The sequence below is a fragment of the Loxodonta africana genome, chromosome 10 (assembly GCF_030014295.1).
Source record: "Loxodonta africana isolate mLoxAfr1 chromosome 10, mLoxAfr1.hap2, whole genome shotgun sequence".
NCBI classification, from domain to species: Eukaryota; Metazoa; Chordata; class Mammalia; order Proboscidea; family Elephantidae; genus Loxodonta; species Loxodonta africana.
The window spans coordinates 101,929,595-101,949,263 of record NC_087351.1 but is presented as its reverse complement, the minus strand read 5'-3'; the positions used below and the strand labels follow the sequence as shown (position 1 = coordinate 101,949,263).

The 19,669-nt window shown below is 37.6% G+C and overlaps 1 protein-coding gene across 1 annotated transcript in view; it reads left to right on the top strand.

The window, feature by feature from the left end:
- Window positions 1-2,154: 2,154 nt before the first annotated feature.
- Window positions 2,155-19,669, top strand: part of EML5 (EMAP like 5) — a gene marked incomplete at its 5' end in the record, with an annotated part of 145,236 nt that continues 127,721 nt past the window's right edge. Inside the window, one exon of the mRNA XM_064291859.1 lies at window positions 2,155-2,409. Coding sequence (XP_064147929.1) covers window positions 2,155-2,409 — 255 coding nt within the window. The remainder of the gene's footprint in view (window positions 2,410-19,669) is intronic.

Sequence of the window (19,669 nt, the reverse complement as noted above, 5' to 3'; positions counted from 1 at the left end):
ACTAAACCCATCTCATTAACACCATAGAGATAGGAGTTACAACACAGAGGAAAATCACAAAAGGGTGGAGAGTCATACAATACTGGGAATCATGGCCTAGCCAAGTTGATACACATTTTTTGGAGAACACAATTCAATTGATGACACAATGTTACCCATAATTTGTTATGATCCATACAGTCAAATGCTTTCACATAGTTGATAGAACACAGATAGACATCTTTCTGGTATTCTCTGCATTTGGCCAAGATCTGTCTGACATCAGCAACGATATCTCTCGTTCCACACCCTCTACTGAATCCGGCTTGAATTTTTGGCATTTCCCTGTTGATGTACTGCTGCAGTTGTTTTTGAATTATCTTCAGCAGAATTTTGCTGGCACATGATATTAATGACATTATTTGATGATTGCCACTTTCTGTTTGATTGACTTTCTTTGGCATGGTCATGAATATGGATCTCTTCTAGTAGGTGGCCAAGCAGCTCATTTGGCATGTCGTCAATTTCTAGAGGCTTGTCTTTTGCAAGCGCCATCAGCACAGTATGTATTTCTTCCTTTAGTACCATTAGTTCTTGATCATATGCTGCCTTCTGAAACGATCAAGGAGCCTGGTGGCACAGTGCTTAAGAGCTCTGCTGTGTGCCATAAAGTCAACAGTTCAAATCTACCAGCTGCTCCTTGAAAACCATATGGGACAGTTCTTCTCTGTTCTGTAGGATCACTATGAGTCAGGATCAACTCGACGGCAGTGGGTTTGGTTTGGTTTTGGAAGTGGTTGAACATTAACAAATTCTTTCTGGTACGGTGTGTATTCCTTCCATCTTCTTTTGAGGCTTCCTGCCTTGTTCAGTATTTTGCCCATAAAATCCCTCAATATTGCAAGTCGAGACTTGAATTTTTCTTCAGTTCTTTCAGCTTGAGAAATGCTGAGCATGTTCTTCCTTTTTGGCTTTCTAATTCCAAGTCCTTGCACATTTCATTATAATACTTGACTTTGTCTTCTCAAGCTGCCCTTTGAAACCTTCAGCTCGGCTGTTTTACTTCATCATTTCTTCTGTTTGCTTTAGCTACTCTACATTCAGTGGCAAGTTTCAGAGTCTCTTCTGACATCTGTTTTGATCTTTTCTTTCTTTTTGATGACCTTTTGCTTTCTTCATGTATAATGTCAAAACCATTACCAACTGTGAATACTTTTGTTTTTAAAGACTCTTGATTCAGACTCATTGCGACCCTATAGGACAGAGTAGAGCTGCCTCATAGAGTTTCCAAGGATCGGCTGGTGGATTCAAACTGCCCACTTTTTGGTTAGCAGCCAAGCTCTTAACCCCTAAGCCACCAGGGCACCACTCATAAATTACTTTATGTAGATTATGAGTGACCTTTTTGTTTTCTTAAAATGATTTGTAATTTAAGGATTAATATTACAGTTTAGTTGAATGTTAATCTTTAGCATAGCTACTAAATGCTATTTTAGCTACTTTAAGATTTGGTGTACCTTTATCTAATAAAAGGAAGAGTAAAATGGGATAAAGGGTTTGGAAACCAGTGAATACCAAATGAGAAAACAGCACATGGTAGCATTCCTACTACATTGTTGCTGATTTGGTTCATCCTTTGTCAGAGTTCTTTTCTTAAAAAATTTACACACATTATATCATATAACAGGGTTTATGAAGGGTATGATTAATCTATCATTAATTGTTAATCAGGTATACTATTAAAGTAGTAACTTTTGTTGTCGCATGCTATCAAGTTGATTCTGACTCATAGCTCATAGTGAGCCTAAATAACAGAGTGGAACTGCCCAATAGGGCTTCCTAAGCTATAATCTTTTTGGAGCAGATTGCCAGGTCTTTCTTCCATAGAGCAACTGGTGCGTTTGAACAGCTGACCTTTTGATTAGCAGCCCAGTGCTGAACCATTGTGGTACCAGAACTCCTTAGTAACTTTTAGCATACATTTTTTTTTTTTTTTTAGGTGCTGTTGAGTAGGCTCTGACTCATGGTGACCTTATATATAACAAAATGAAGCATTGCCCAGTCCTGCACCATTTTCATGATCTTTGATATATTTGAGCCCATTGTTGAGACTGTTGTGTATAAAAGTTAATTTATGTTAAATCCAGATTATTGAAAATGGATAAGGTCTAATTTTCATATTTAACATGTACAAATGTTATAAAAAGCTATAAAAGCTCTATAAGCAATTACTTTAAGACTGTTTGCTCATTTATTTATTTATCTTGCAGCCTTGCTTTGCATCCTGAACGAGTATTAGTAGCAACAGGACAAGTTGGAAAAGAACCTTATATCTGTGTCTGGGATTCATACACTGTGCAGACCATATCAGTGCTGAAGGATGTTCATACACATGGTATAGCTTGTTTAGCGTTCGACTTAGATGGGCAGGTATGTGATCATTTTTCTCCATTTTCTAAACTTTCTTCTTTTAAGTTGGTACTATAGGAAATGATTATAAATCTATAAATATTAAATTGGAAAACAGGTGATGAAAAGTATTTGTCCAGCGGGGGGCGGGGGGCAGTGGGTGGTTGATGTATATTAAAAATGAGAACAAGGGTTTTTTATTTTATCATATCAGACCTTCTCAATTGAATTAATTACTACCGTGAAAACCAAAAAGATTCTGAGTGGAGTATTACTTGGTATAGAAAATTTTACATACCAGCCTTTTCTAGGTAGAGTGTAGTGATAGGACAGATGAAAGATGATTTAGGAAAATTAAGTTTCTCTGTGTAGAGCTGTGTACATTTTAATTGTCAGTTATTTTAAAGGTTATCTAAAGTTATATTTTTTATTGAAAAATATGAGACAATTCCTATAATAGCTATTTTTTACGCAAAAATTAAAGTTCAAAATCAAGGATTTAACTACTCTACTGACTGATCAGTTTCCCAATTTTTATCTACTTCTACTCAAATATTTAAAAAATATTAAACAAACCAAAGTTTTTTTTGTGGTGTTTTATGAAACTTGTTACACCTAAAACATATTTAAAGAGTGGTAGGAAAGTGCATTTTTGCAGCTGTAGTTATAGTCTTTAAAAAGTCTTACGTTAAAATTAGACATTAAAGTCATTTGAACTTTTAGAAAATTTTTATTTATTTTCTTTTCAGTTCATAAACTTGGTAGATCTAGGTTTTACAGAAGCAGATTACAGTATATATTCCCTTCAAAATGTTGGCCAGTAGATGTTTTATATAAACTTCTCAGGAATACATTCTTTGGCTAACATAGATTAATATGACTTTCTCATAAGAGTCTGATAAGGATTCTATAAAGATCTAAACCTCCTATTTTGGGAAAATATACTTCTAGATTTGATATCTTTACACAGCAGTGATGGGCAATTAGAGAACCTCAATTTATGTTTCATTTTGCTATTATCTTTCAAGTCCATTAACTTTCTCATATCAGAATTTCTTTCATTTTCCTCTTTAAAGGGAAGGGAATAATACTTAGTCAAAATTGACTTGACAGCAACTGATTACTGGTTAAACTACTTCACAGGAGCGAGAAACAAACCTGTAAGGTTTTTAAAAATCACTTATGAAAGGTGTTGTGAAGTCCAAGATGTTTTAACTGTAAATGTCTGTATACTTTATATATAGATGTTTTCCTTTGGCCTTAAAAGTTGCCCTTTCTTGATGTTATATATTGCATTGTTGAGGAGTGCCTCATACATCTAAGGAGAAATCGTTCCCTTAGCTTTCACTAGTTGAAATTTAGCTTATTTTGAGCAACTTGTATGAAAAGTCTTGGGTACATGTATTTTACCATTGCAGAGCTTCATGTGATACTTAAAAATTTAAGCTTATAAAAACCATAATAACAAAAGGTTATTTTTTTTAAGTGCCAGGCATTGTACTAAGCCTGCATTATCTCGTTTAATCCTCACAACAACACTATGAAATAGATACTATTATTATCTCTATTTTACAGATAAAGAAACTGAGACTTAGAGAGGTTAAATAACTTGCCCCAGGTTACACAGCTAGTAAATGGAGCCAAAGCGGAACCCAGGTTGGTCACACTCCAAAGCTCATGTTTTTAACTACAATGCTCTACTGCCTCCCAAACTTGTAACTTAGGAGGTGGTTATTGAGACTTCTAAAAAAATTTATCGATTTCAAGAACAGTTAAAGCTAATATTGTAAGGAACTGCTACCAGTTGAAGGTTAAGTGAAAATTTTTTCTAAAATTATGTTAATTAAAAAAATGCTTTAACTTATACATTTGAGAGAACTTATCTATCAGTATAGTTATATCTATAAACTATGAGATACCAAGTAGGAAGTACATAATTTTTGCATTTTCTACTAGATTTGAAGCTATGAGTAATCTTTTAAAATTAATCCAGTGAATGAGTTCCCTAGTTCGTGGTAATGCTAAATGTTCTTTTTTCCCAGAGGCTTTCTTCTAATTGGATTGAGTATCCATGCTAATACAGGCAGTCTGCTTTATTGAGAATAATTAGTGCTTGAATGGCTGTTTATACAAATCCATGTAAAACAAGGACAAAAATTTCATAGTAAATGGAAGATCGGAGTAGGAGGAAGAAAAAATTGGTACTTTATCTTGAAAATGTAACATAATTTATAAAAATACACTTCTCATATTTAACAAAATCTAAGTTGTAATTGTATAAAAATGGTGTGGGGGTGGTATCTGACCTCCTCTAACTTCACAAGGGGGAAAGAGAATCAAGACCAACAGCCCAAGGATGATTCCTATGAGGCGGAAGTCAGACACACCTCTACTCTCTGCCATCTTTACTAATTCTGACACCAACCATCCCTCCCACAGCACTCTCTACTTCTCTGCTGTGTTCCATAATTCATTGCAATGGCCACACAGAACTCACAGACAATACTCACGGTTATGGGGTTTATTAAGGAAGTAACAGGTTACAGTTCAGGTTCAGGAATGCTCAGGGTACAGTTCTTCCATCAGGACAGTCTCTTCTCAGCTGTACTCACAGAAATGCCTTTCTGACCCCTTGGCCTGTGCCTTACTCAGGCAAGTGTTACAAAGCTCTTTTCACCCTGCCAATAAGTGTCCAGAGGCATGCTACTCTGCCAGCAAGCCTCCTGTCCAAAGGAAAGCCCACCACACCATCTCCTGCCACTGTTTCTGAGCCACTGCTTCTTGACAGCTCTCTGTCTCCTGGTTCCAGGAGCTTCTCAGCACAGCCAAGTCCAAAGGACATGCTCTCTGCTCCTGGCTGTTCTTCCTTGGTGGTGATGGGATCTTCTCTCTACTCTGGAATTGGCTCTCTTTTAAGGCAGAACTGACCAGTCCCATTGGTGGGCCAAAATTTGCCTTATTTGCACAGTCCCACCCAATCATTTTTACCCACTCACTTGGGTGGTAGTTATAGGACCATGTCTAGAAAGGGCACACAAAAGTGATCCATTGCACCACAAATTGTAACTGTTTGCTAATTTGTAGAATGAATAAGAATAAACCGTTAATTTTTTTCTTACATTATTTTGTCAGTTATATTCTGGTACAAAATAAAATGCTTCAGTTTAACTTTGGCTTTTATCCCATGATTATGTTGGTGTTGTTAAGTGCCATTCAGTAGATACCGATTCTTAGTGACCCTGTGTACAACAGAATGAAACATTGCCCAGTCCTGCACCATCCTCACAGTCATTGTTATGCTTGAGCCCATTGTTGGAGCCGCTGTGTCAGTCCATTTCACTGAGGGTCTTCCTCTTTTTCTCTGACCCTCTACTTTACGAAGCATGATGCCCTCCTTCAGGAACCGGTCCCTCCTGATAACAGGTCCAAAGTATGTGAGATGAAGTCTCGCCATCATTGTTTCTAATGTGCATTCTGGCAGGAGTTCTTCCATGACAAATTTGTTCATTGATGTGGCAGTCCATGGTATATTCTGTATTCTTTGCCACACCATAATTCAAATTCATCTTTGGTCTTCCTTATTCATAATCTAGCTTTCACATGCATATGAGGAGATTGAAAACACTATAGCTTGGGTCAGGCGCACCTTAGTCCTTAAAGTGATATCTTTGCTTTTAACACTTTAAAGCAATCTTTTCAACAAATTTGCCCAATGCAATATGCCATTTGATTTCTTAACTTTCATGGGCATTGATTGTGGTGGGTCCAGGTAAAATGAAATCCTTGACAACTTCAATATTTTCTCCTTTATCATGATTTTGCTTATTGGTCCAGTTATGAGGATTTTTGTTTTCTTTATGTTGAGGTGTAAAGCATACTGAAGGCTGTAGTCTTTGATCTTCATCAGTACATATTTCAAGTTCTCTTCACTATCAGCAGCAAGGTTGTGTTATCTGTGTATCACAAGTTGTTGATGAGTCTTCCTACAATCCTGATGCTGCATTCTTCTTCATTTAGTCCAGCTTATTGGATTATTTGCTCAGCATACAGATTGAATAGGTATGGCGAAAGGATACAACCCTGACGCACACCTTTCCTGACTTTAAACCACACAGTATCCCCTTGTTCTGTTTGAACGACTGCCTCTTGATCTAAGTATAGGTTCTTCATGAGTACAATTAAGTGTTCTGGAATTTCCATTCTTTGCAGTGTTATCCATAATTTGTTTTGATCCGCACAGTTGAATGCCTTTGCATAGTCAGTAAAACACAGGTTATTCTGGTATTCTGTGCTTTCAGCCATGAGCCATCTGACATCAGCAATGATATTCCTTGCTCCATGTCTCTTCTGAATCCGGCTTGAATTTCTGGCAGTTCCTTCTCAATGTACTGCTACAACTGCTTTTGAATGATATTCAGCAGAATTTTACTTGTGTGGAATATTAATATTACTGTTCGATAATTTTAGCATTGTATTGGATCACCTTTCTTTGGAATGGGCACAAATATGGATCTCTTCCAGTCGGTTGGCCAGGTAGTTGTCTTCCAAATTTTTTTGGCTTAGACAAGTGAGCGCTTCCAGGGAGGCATTTATTTGTCAGAACATCTCAATTGGTATTCCGTCAATTCCGGTAACCTTGTTTTTTGTCACTGCTTTCAGTGCAGTTTGGACCTCTTCCTTCAGTGTCATCTGTTCTTGATCATATGTTACCTCCTGAAATGGTTGAACACTGATTGATTGTTTTTGGTACAGTGACTCTATATTTCGTCCATGTTCTTTTGATGCTTCCTGTATCATTCAGCATTTTGCCCATAGAATTCTTCAGTATTGCAACTTGAAGCTTGAATTTTTTCTTCAGTTTTTCAGTTTGAGAAATGCAGAGAGTGTTCTTCCCTTTTGGCTTTTTAACCTCTGGGTGTTTGCACATTTCATTATAATACTTTGTCTTCTCGAACCACCCTTTTGAAATCTTCTGTTCAGCTCTTTTACTTCATTGTTTTTTTCCATTCACTTTAGCTACTCCACATTCAGGGGCAAGTTTCAGAGTCTCTTCTAACATCCATTTTGTTTTTTTCTTTCTTTCCTGTCTTTTTAATGACTTCTTGCTTTCTTCATGTATCATGTGCTTGATATCATTCCACAACTTGTCTTTGGTCATATTCTTACATAATTTTGTCATTTATATTCTGATACAAATTGAAATGCTTCAGTTTATTTTTGGCTTTTGCCACATGATTATAAAGAAGGTTCATTTTTGCAAAAAACATTGGAGGGCTTCAGTTATTTTTTGTTATCTCTTAGTATATAGACATAGCTGAAACACCTATTATATTATCATCCTCAAAGTTTTCTGTTTTATTGCTCTGCCAGATCCTAACTTCTCATGGCTCTATGCATGACTTGACCAATACTTACTCCATTAAATCCTACATCTTTTGCAAAATTTGTAAGTTCCCTTTGCAACATTGTAACAGTTAGTACTTACATAATGAACACTGAGCTCACAGGACCCCTACACTAGAATCTTTTAAGTGTAATTGTCCATTATTTGAATATGTTTCATAGTTACAGGAACTCAAGGGATGCTTCTAATTGTGTGTAGATTAGGACACTTCTCTTATTTGACTACTCTGGTGTGCTTGAATTTTTACTAGATACTTTGAATTCAATTGATGGACACAAATAGGATTTTGTTTGGGAATAGGATCAGGAGGAGTAGGAGGAACTTGGGGAACTGGATAGAGGTTTCGTCCGTCCTTCTTCTTCTTCAGCTCTTACTTATTAGTTATCTTTAAAGGAGCCTCTCTGTCTCCTTCTTAAATGTTACTGCTCTTCAGGAATCTGTAGCCTTCTTTTCTTTTACTTATTCTTTTTGAGTGATTACCTACATCCATGATTTGAACTCCTGTATCAGCTAACAGTGACCCAGGCTTGTCTCTTCAACTCCACATACCCTCTTGAATGTCTTATAGATATTTACATATGTAAAACTGAATTCTTTCTTTATTCCAGCCCTATCAAGAAAACAAAGCCCACTCTTTTTCCTGGCTCTGGCTTATCTCTCCAGCCTCCTGTCCTGATACTTTCCTCTCCTCAGCCATACTGAATTACTGGCACTTTGTTGAAAGCACCATGTTCTCTCTAAGAGAATCTTGGTATCCCTTGTTCTGAAATGCACTCTTTTTGTATCTGACATCTGTTGCTCTGTCTTCCAAGATATGGTTCAAGCTTTACTTTTGCTGGAAAACTTTATCCTCTTCCTCAGCTCCCTAGTCTGTGCCGAATATGAGGAAAACCTGATAAAGTTAAAAATGATAGAAAACTAGAAGAGGTAGTAGTTACTCTATTTTCACTTCTTCCTCTCTGCTGTAGCTTAATCTATGTTTAATCCATTGGCGTCAAAATGATTTTGACTCATAGCGACCCTATAGGACAGAGTAGAACTGCCCCGTAGGGTTTCCAAGGAATGGCTGGTAGACTCGAACTGCTGACCTTTTGGTTAAAAGCCAAGCTCTTAACCACTGTGCCACTAGGGCTCCTAACCTATGCTTTGGGAGGTTGATTTTGACCATTGATATGTTTTCAGGACTGCAAAGAAAGTGCTCTGAGGTCTAATTTGTTATTGCCTATATGGAGCTATGGAGCCTTCTATTCCTGGCTCACTACTAAAAGTTGTTTTTATTTTTTTTAAATAAGGAAAGCCTGTTGAATGTTATCAATTTTTTTTAAACTATTATGATTTTTTTTCTGCTTTAATCTGTTAATGTGATGAATTACATGAATTGGTGTGTGTGTGTGTGAGTGAAAGCAACTCTGCATTTGGGGTAAGTCTGATTTTCATGGTGTGTTTTTTTTTTTTTTTGTACATTTGATGCATCATATTTGTCCATTTTTGTTTATGGTTTTTACATGTTCTTATTGAATAAGATTGACCAGTAATGGATTATTGTTGTACTGTCCTTTTCTGGTTTGGTATCAAGATTTCCTCTTTTTCTCTTATCTTTTTTTTTTTTAAAAGTATCTGTTTATAAGTATCTGTTCTTTGAAAAATTGGTAGAAATCACCTGAAAAGCTTCTGGGTTTGGTGTGTTCTTCATGGAAACATTTTGAACTTCTGATTCAACTTCTTGAATGGTAATAGGTATATTTTTTTTCCTTGAGTTAATAAATATTTCCTTCTTTTTACTTCCTTTGGGTTCTTCTCTTATTTTTTAACTTTTTGAGATGTACGCTTAGCTCATTGGTTTTAAGCCTTTCTTTTTTCTAATAAATGGATATAAATACATAAATATCCTTCTAAGCACTATTGTAGCTGTATCCCATAAGTTTTGATATGGAGTGTTTTTGTTCATTGAAATTTCATTTAATTTTAATTTGCTTTGTGATTTCTTCTTTGACCTGTGAACTATTTGTAGGTGGTCTTTTAAATTCTTAAATGTATGGCTTGCTTCTAGCTATTTTATTAATTTTTAACTTAACTGCATTATAATCTAAAACCAGTTATTTGAAATGTGTAGAGGCTTGATTTATGGCCTAATATGTCATCAGTTTTTTTAAGTATTCCTTTTTGTCTAATTAGAATATGCATTCTCCACTTGTTGGGTTGACAGAGTGTTCCATACCAGGGGTCAGCAAACTTTTTCTTACTGGGCCAGATAATGAATTTTTTAAGCCTGCAAGCGAGGCAGTCCCTGATGCAACTATTCAGCTCTACTCCTATAGTGCAAAAGCAGCCATAGAGATCACGTAAACAAGTGGGCATGGCTGTGTTCCAATAAAACTTTTACAGTGAGCTGGAATCAACTCGTTGGCTATGGGCTTGGTCTTTTGGGTTAGTGTGCCTGCCACTGTTTTATATACCCATTAAGTATGTGGTTAAAGTCTTCTTTGGTTGTATTCATATTTTTTTTTTAATCGGATTGACAGAAGTATGCGTAAGTCGTCTGTGATGATAAAGTTGCTGATTTTTCTTTCAGGTGCTGACAATTTTGCTTTATGTAATTTGAGGCTATTTTATGAGATGTACCTAATTTCATTTTATGTCTTCTAGGTGCAGAGACCCTTTTATTTCTTGTAATGCTTTGGAGTTTATTTTGTCTGATATTAATAAAACTAATACCACATTTTTATTTGGTTAGTATTTGCTTAGTATATCCTTTCCCATTCTTTTCACATCAATATTTTTCTTCTTTTAGGCTTCAAGTGTGTCTCTTGTAAATAGCAAATAGCTGTGTAGCTGGATTTTTGTTTTTGAATTCATCTGCAGGCTGTGCTTTTTGAGCCTTTAGTCCATCCACATATATTATGAACATTAGCGGATTTATTTATCATCTTGTTTTATGCTTTCTATCGGCCTCACTTTTTCTGTTTCTCTGACTTCTCGCTTTTTGTCCTATCTTTGAAATTTTTTTCTTACTCCATTTTGTTTCCTCTACTAGTTTAGAAATTATTTTCTCTATGTCTAGCTTTTACTGGGTTTCCTAGATATATTAAGATGCTTGCTTACCTAACAAAGTCTAAAGTTAATTAACATTTTTACCATCCTGAATAATACAGGGGCATCAGGGCATTTTAACTCTGCGTGCCTCCCTATTAACATATAAACTACATTATTTTGCCCTATAAATTAATATTATTGTTCTATAAAGTCAATATTTGCTAAAATTTGTGATATGTTTCCCAGTACACCTACTGCTCACTTATCAACCTGGTCAGTTTCCAAAGATCAGGTTGTTATATGAAAATCGGCATTATGTGAAAATGGAGGATGACCACATCAGATCTAGCGTAGAAGATGATTACATCATTACATAACTGCCAGATAACATCATTACTTAACTGCCAAACCACTGAGAATCTGGCTTAGCCAAGTTGACACATAACCTTAACCATCACAGCCAGCATTACTCTAGCCTCGCACCTCAGCATTCGTTACTGCCAGACGTATGTCATTAATGTGCAAAATAGTCAAATAGCAGGTGTTTTACTATTGTTGTAAATGCAAAATGTCAGATAACAAGATAACCTATACATGAGAAGTAGGTGTAGTTCATTCATTTAGAAAATATTTATTAGACTCTTGCCATGAATTAGATACTAATCTGGGTACTGTCAGTAGGGCAGTTAACAAACCATGTAAGAATTTCTGCCATTAAAGAACATATGCTCTAATCAGGAGAGACAGACCATAAAAAAAGAAATAAAGCATATGTCTTAGGTTGGCCTGTCTAGAGGAACAAACTGGTGAAGCATATGTATATAAATATATAGAGAGAAAGATTTATTTCAAGGAAGTGGCCCACACAGTTGTGGAGGTTGGCAAGTCCCAAATCTGTGAGTCAGGTGTCAGGATGAAGGCTTCTCCTGACTCACATGGTTGCAGGGGCTGATGAGCCCGAAAATCAGCAAGTCAGACGTCAGGCCGTTGGCTCATGTCCCAAGAACTGGAGGTCAAATGATGATGAGTCAGATGCAGGATTGAGAGAAAAAGAGAGAGCTTTTCCAGAGCATGCATATATGTGGGATGCAGGCCACACTCCCAGGGAAACTCCCCTTACATCAGACTACAAAATGGGGGATGATTATATAATACTGAGAATCACGGCCTAGCCAAGTTGACACATGACATTAACTGTCACAGCATATAATATGACAGATAGTGGTAAGTGCTTTGGGGAAAACATGCTTTAGTATCAGGAGTGTGCCTGGAATATTTGAGGAGGGGTAAGGAGGCTGTGGTGGAGAGCAGTGAATTAGGTAGAGACTGGCAGGAAATGAGGTTAGAGCATTAAGTAGCAGGTACATATTATATACAGACTTTTGATTTTATATGAAGTAATTTGGGAAGTGTGTAAGGATAGGATTAACTTGCAATTGGTCTGTAGTGGCCCTATGCTTCTCTCTAGGGACTTTCAGAACCATGGTGATGACCATTGGCCAGCTAGCTAGTGATTTTTGATGTGCTGGTTAAAGTTAGAAATCTTCCTGGAGGTGTTTGGTACCAGTTTGTCTATGTGGTTTAATGCAAAAGCATAGAGTAATGGACTGCACTGGTTTACCTGGTTATATAGCCACTTTTGGGCTGTGTCATCAGTGAAATATAAAAGATCCCTCCGTAAATTTGGACCTTGGCTTTCCTGAGGTATCTTACACATATCCTGTTGGTTCGTTATCCAAAGGTAAATCACATGCTATGTGACTGACTAGGAGAGGACCCTGGGAGCTGCACTTTGATGTTTCAGGGCGTCCCTGATATTACCATATGTTTTCTACTCTTGTTTTTGTCGATAATAAATCTTTCACCAGTGTACCTTGTTAGTGTCCTGTAGTCTGTCTTAGTCATCCAGTGCTGCTGTAACAGAAATACCACAAGTGGGTGGCTTTAACAAACAGAAATTTATTTTCTCACAGTTTAGAAGGCGAGAAGTCTGAATTCAGAGTGCCAGCTCTAGTGGAAGGGTTTCTCTCTGTCAGGTCTGAGGGAAGGTCCTTGTCTCTTTTCAGCTTCAGTTTCTTGGTTCCTTGGAGATCTCATGGAATGTGGCATTTATCTCCCCCTATCTGTTTTATCAGTGCTTGCTTACTCTGCCCTTTTATATCTTAAAAGAGATTGATTTAAGACACACTCTACATTAAAACTGCCTCATTAACATAACAAAGAAAATCCTGTTCTATACCACAGGTATAGTAGAATTTATAACACATATTTTTTGGGGTCACAATTCAATCCATAACAGAGTCCTTTTAATTATCCAACCCCATGTAATTGCTGCAGGAAGATGTTGGAGAAAGGAGTGACATGATCTGACCTATTTTTTAAAAAGAATATCTCTGGCTACTGTATTGAGAATAAACCATAGATGGAAATGGGGACAAGAGAAGAAGCAGGAAGACCATGTTGGAGGCTGTGACAATAATGCATGTGAGAAATAATGGTGGATTGGATCTAGTTCAGAGAGGTAGAAGTGGTGAGAAGCAGTCAGATGCTGGAAATATTTTGAAGGTAGGTCTACATGGTTTGTTGATGAATTGGAGATGAGAAGCAGAAGAGTCTCTTCTGGCTAAAATATATTCTGTAGAATTCCCTTTTGAGTAGGTCAGTGGTAAATGGTATTCAACTTTTTTTGTAAGTCTCTTACTTATCTTTCATTCTTGAAAGATTGTTTTATTGGGTATACAACTCCAAATTGACCTTTTATTTTATCAAATTGCAGATTTTTTGCACCTCTTACTGGCTTCCGTTGTTGAATAGTCAGCTGTCAGTCTAATCGCCATTCCTTTTTAGGAACTCTTTTTTTTTTCTTTGCCTTGGTGGTCTGCAGTTTAACTATGGGGTGTCTAGGTGTGGGTTCTTCCCTCCCGCTCTGCCTCTCTCCCCTCTTACCTTCTTTCTTCTCTTTATCTCTTCCTTCTTTCCTTATGCTGCTTGGCATTTATTCTGTATCTGAGGATTGATGTCTGGATAATTCTGGTGAATTTTTAGCCATTATCTCTTAGAATATTATATCCTCATTCTGTCATTGCTGTCAGAATCTCTTATTAGACATATATTAATTTTCTCAACCCATCTTCCATGTTTTTCTTTTTCAGAGTCAATTAGACTTTTAAAAAGTCAACTCTACTGAGATATACTCAAAACCAAACCACACTGCCATCAAATCGATTCCAGCTCATAGTGACCCTATAGGACAGAAGTGCCCCATGGGCTTTCCAAGGCTGTAAATCTTTACAAAAGCAAACGGCCACATCTTTCTCCCATGGAGCTGCTGGTGGGTTTCAACTGCTGACCTTTTGGTTAGCAGCCGAGAGCACTTAATCACTGTGTCACCAGGTCTCCTTATGTTGTTGCTGTTAGGTGCTGTTGAGTAGGTTCCGACTCGTAGCAACCGTGTGTACAATGAAACAAAACACTGCCCACACCTGCACAATCTTCACAAATCATTACTATATTTGAGTCCATTGTTGCAGCCACTGTGTCAGTTTATCACATTGAAGGTCTTCCTCTTTTTCACTGACCCTCTACTTTACCAAGCATGATGTCCTTTTCCAGGGACTGTTCCCTCCTGATAACATGTCTAAAGTACATGAGATGAAGTCTCACCGTCCTTGCTTCTAATGTGCATTCTGGCTGTGCTTCTAAGACAAATTTGTTCTTTCCTCTGGCAGTCCATGGTACATTCAGTATTCTTCGCCAACACCATAATTCAAAGACAACAATTCTTTGGTCTTCGTTATTCATTGTCCAGCTTTCGCATGCGTGTGAGGTGACTGGAAAATACCATGGCTGGGGTCAGGTGCTCCATAGTCCTCAAGGTGACATCTTTGCTCTTTAACACTTTAAGGAGGTTTTTTTTAATGTAAATATGTCATTTGAATTCTTAACTGCTGCTTCCATGGGTATTGGTTGTGAATCTGAGTAAAATGAAATCTTTGACAGCTTCAGTATTTTATCCGTTTATCATGGTGAGGGCACTGAGGTATAATTTACATACAATAAAATGTACGCATCTTGAACATGCATTTAAAAGAATTTTGACAAATGAGTACACTGATAACTACTACCAAAATCAATATCGATAACATTTCCATACTTGCAAAAGGTTTTCCTGAACACCTTTCCAGTCATTAATCACCCACTTCAGCCCCAACCACCGGCTATCACTGATATACTTGCTGTCAACATAGATTAGTCTTTTTTAGGGTTTCATATAAATGTACTGAAACAATATGTAGTTGTTTTTTGGTTTGGCTTTTTTCACCCAGCATGATTTTATTTATGTATTTCCATGTCGTTGCATGTATCAGTTGTTTGTTCCTTTTCATTGCTAATATTTCTCCATTTTATGGATATATTCTACAATCTGTTTATCCATTCACTTGTTGGTGGATGCTTGATTGTTTACAGATTTGGGTGATTATGAATAAAGCTTCTGTGACATTTGTGGACAAGTCTTTGGTGAATGTATGTTTCCATTTCTTTTGGGTAAATACCTAGTAGTAGAACTGTTGAGCTCTATGGTAAGTGTATGTTTAATTTTACAAGGAATTGCCAAACTGTTTTCCAAAGCAACCATACCATTTTCCATTCCTGCCTGCAATACATGAGATTTCTAGTTGTTCTCTGTTTGCACCATCACTTGATGTTGTCAGTCTTTTTAATTTTAGTCAGAACAAGACCAGGGGGCACCTGTGGAACAGACCACCAGTTGCTCATATGCAAGTTCAAGTTGAAGCTGAAGAAAATAAAAACAAGTCCATGAGAGCCAAAGTACCACCTTGAGAATATCCCAACTGAATTGAGAGACCATCTCAATAATAGATTTGATGCATTGAACACTAATGACCAAAGACGAGACATGTAGTGGTATGACATCAAGGACATCATACCTGAAGAAAGCAAAAGGTCATTAAAAAGTCAAGAAAGAAAGAAAAGACCAAAATGGATGTCAGAAGAGACTCTGAAACTTGCTGCTGAATGTAGGGTAGCTAAAGCAAACAGAAGAAATGATGAAGTCAAAGAGCTGAACAGAAGATTTCAGAGGTAGGCTTGAGAAGACAAGGTATTATAATGATACGTGTAAAGACCTGGAGATAGAAAACCAAAAGGGAAGAACACGCTCAGCATTTCTCAAGCTGAAGAACTAAAGAAAACATTCAAGCCTCAAGTTGCAATATTAAAGGAGTCTATGGGCAAAATACTGAAACGATGCAAAATACTGAAATGATGCAGGAAGCATCAAAGGAAGATAGAAGGAATACAGAGTCACCGTGCCAAAAAAAATTGCTCAACGTGCAACCGTTTCAGGAGAACCAGTGGTATTGAGGGGAAAAGTCCAAGCTGCACTGAAGGCACTGGCGAAAAACAAGGCTCCAGGAATTGGCAAAATACCGATTGACATGTTTCAACAGGCAGATGCAATGCTGGAAGCGCTCACTCGTCTATTCTAAGAAATTTGGAAGCCAGCTACCTGGTCAAATGACTGGAAGAGGTCCATATTTGTGCCCATTCCAAAGAAAAGTGATCCAACAAAATGCAGATATTATCGAACAATATCATTAGTATTACACACAAGTAAAATTTTGCTGAAGATAATTCCAAAACAGTTGCAGAAGTGCATCAACAGGGAACTGCAAGAAATTCAAGCTGGTTTCAAGAAGAGGACATGGAACAGAGGGTTTCATTGCTGATGTCAGATGAATCTTGGCTGAAAGCAGAGAATACCAGAAAGATGTTTCCTGTGTTTTATTGACTATGCAAAGGCATTCAACTGTGTGGATCATAACAAATTATGAATAATATTGCAAAGGATAGGAATTCCAGAACACTTAATTGTGCTCATGAAGAACCTGTATATAGACCAAGACACAGTCGTTCGAACAGAACAAGGGAATACTGCATGGTTTAAAGTCAGGAAGGATGTGCGTTGGGGTTGTATCCTTTCAGCATACTTATACAATCCATATGCTGAATGAATAATCCCAGAAGCTGGACTATAAACTTTGCATCAGGATTGGAGGAAGATGCATTAACAAACTGCTATGTGTAGATGACACAACCTTGCTTGCTGAAAGAGAAGATGACTTAAAAGCACTTACTGATGAAGATCAAAGACTATACCCTTCAGTGTGGATGACATCTCAACATAAAGAAAACAAAAATCCTCACTCCTGAACCAACATACAACATCATGATAAATGGAGAAAATTTTGAAGTTGTCAAGGATTTCCTTTTACTTGGTTCCACAATCAACACCCATGGAAGCAGCAGTCAAGAATTCAAACGATGTTTGCATTGGGCAAATCTGCTGCAAAAGACCTCTTTAAAGTGTTAAAAAGCAAAGATATCACTTTGGGACTGACCCAAGCCATGGTGTTTTCAGTAACAATCATATGCATGTGAAAGCTGGACAATGAATAAAGAATATAGAAGAACTGATGCCTTTGAATTATGGTGTTGGCAAAGAATATTGAACATACACTGAACTGCCAGAAGAATGAACAAATCTGTCTCGGAAGAAGTACAGCTGGAATACTCCTTAGAATCAAGAGTGGCAAAACTTTATCTCATGTACTTTGTACCACGTGTCTGTCAGTTTGTCGTACTGTGGGGGCTCGTGTGTTGCTGTGATGCTGGAAGCTATGCCACCGGTATTCAGATACCAGCAGGGTCACCCATGGAGGACAGGTTTCAGCTGAGTTTCCAGGCTAAGACAGACTAGGAAGAAGGACCCGGCAGTCTACTTCTGAGAAGCATTAGCCAGTGAAAACTTTATGAATAACAGCAGAACATTGTCTGATATAGTGCTGGAAGATGAGCCCCCCAGGTTGGAAGGCACTCAAAAGATGACTGGGGAAGAGCTACCTTCTCAAAGTAGAGTCGACCTTAATGACATGGATGGAGTAAAGCTTTCAGGACCTTCATTTGCTGACGTGGCACGACTCAAAATGAGAAGAAACAGCTGCAAACATCCATTAATAATCGGAACCTGGAATGTACGAAGTATGAATCTAGGAAAATTGGAAATCATCAAAAATGAAATGGAATGCATAAACATCGATATCCTAGGCATTAGTGAGCTGAAATGGACTGGTATTGGCCATTTTGAATTGGACAATCATACAGTCTACTATGCTGGGAATGACAACTCGAAGAGGAATGGTGTTGCATTCATCGTCAAAAAGAACGTTTCAAGATTTATCCTGAAGTACAATGCTGTCAGTGATAGGATAATATCCTTATGCCTACAAGGAAGACCAGTTAATACAAATGTTATTCAAATTTATGCACCAACCAGTAGGGCCAAAGATGAAGAAATAGAAGATTTTTATCAGCTGCTGAACTCTGAAATTGATCGAATATGCAATCCAGATGCATTGATAATTACTGGCAATTGGAATGCGAAAGTTGGAAACAAAGGAGAAGGATCAGTAGTTGGGAATCATGGCCTTGGTGATAGAAACAATGCCGGAGATCGAATGATAGAATTTTGCAAGACCAGTGACTTCTTAGTTGCAAATACCTTCTTTCACCAACATAAATGGCGACTATACACATGGACCTCGCCAGATGGAACACACAAAAATCAAATCGACTACCTCGGTGGAAAGAGACAATGGAAAAGCTCAATATCATCATTAAGGTGAGGGGCTGACTGTGGAACAGACCATCAATTGCTCATATGCAAGTTCAAGCTGAAACTGAAGAAAATCAGAGCAAGTCCATGAGAGCCAAAATACGACCTTGAGTATATCCCACCTGAATTTAGAGACCATCTGAAGAATAGATTTGACGCATTGAACACTAGTGACCGAAGACCAGACAAGTTGTGGAATGACATCAAGGACGTCATCCATGAAGAAAGCAAGAGGTCACTGAAAAGACAGGAAAGAAAGAAAAGACCAAGATGGATGTCAGAGGAGACTCTGAAACTTGCTCTTGAGCGTCGAGCTTCTAAAGCAAAAGGAAGAATTGATGAAGTAAAAGAACTGAGCAGAAGATTTCAAAGGGCCTCTCGAGAAGACAAAGTCAAGTATTATAATGACATGTGCAAAGAGCTGGAGATGGAAAACCAAAAGGGAAGAACACGCTCGGCGTTTCTCAAGCTGAAAGAACTGAAGAAAAAATTCAAGCTTCGAGTTGCAATAGTGAGGGATTCTATAGGGAAAATATTAAATGACACAGGAAGCATCCAAAGAAGATGGAAGGAATACACAGAGTCATTATACCAAAAAGACTTAGTCGATATTCAGCCATTTCAAGAGGTGGCATATGATCAGGAACCAAGGGTACTGAAGGAAGAAGCCCAAGCTGCTCTGAAGGCATTGGCGAAAAACAAGGCTCCAAGAATTGATGGAATATCAATTGAGATGTTTCAACAAACAGATGCAGCGCTGGAGGTGCTCACTTATCTATGCCAAGAAATATGGAAGACAGCTTCCTGGCCAACTGACTGGAAGAGATCCATATTTATGCCTATTCCCAAGAAAGGTGATCCAACTGAATGTGGAAATTATAGAACAATATCATTAATATCACACACAAGCAAGATTTTGCTGAAGATCATGCAAAAGTGGCTGCAGCAGTATATTGACAGGGAACTGCCAGAAATTCAGACCGGTTTCAGAAGATGACGTGGAACCAGGGATATCATTGCTGATGTCAGCTGGATCCTGGCTGAAAGCAGAGAATACCAGAAAGATGTTTACCTGTGTTTTATTGACTATGCAAAGGCATTCGACTGTGTGGATCATAACAAACTATGGATAACACTGCAAAGAATGG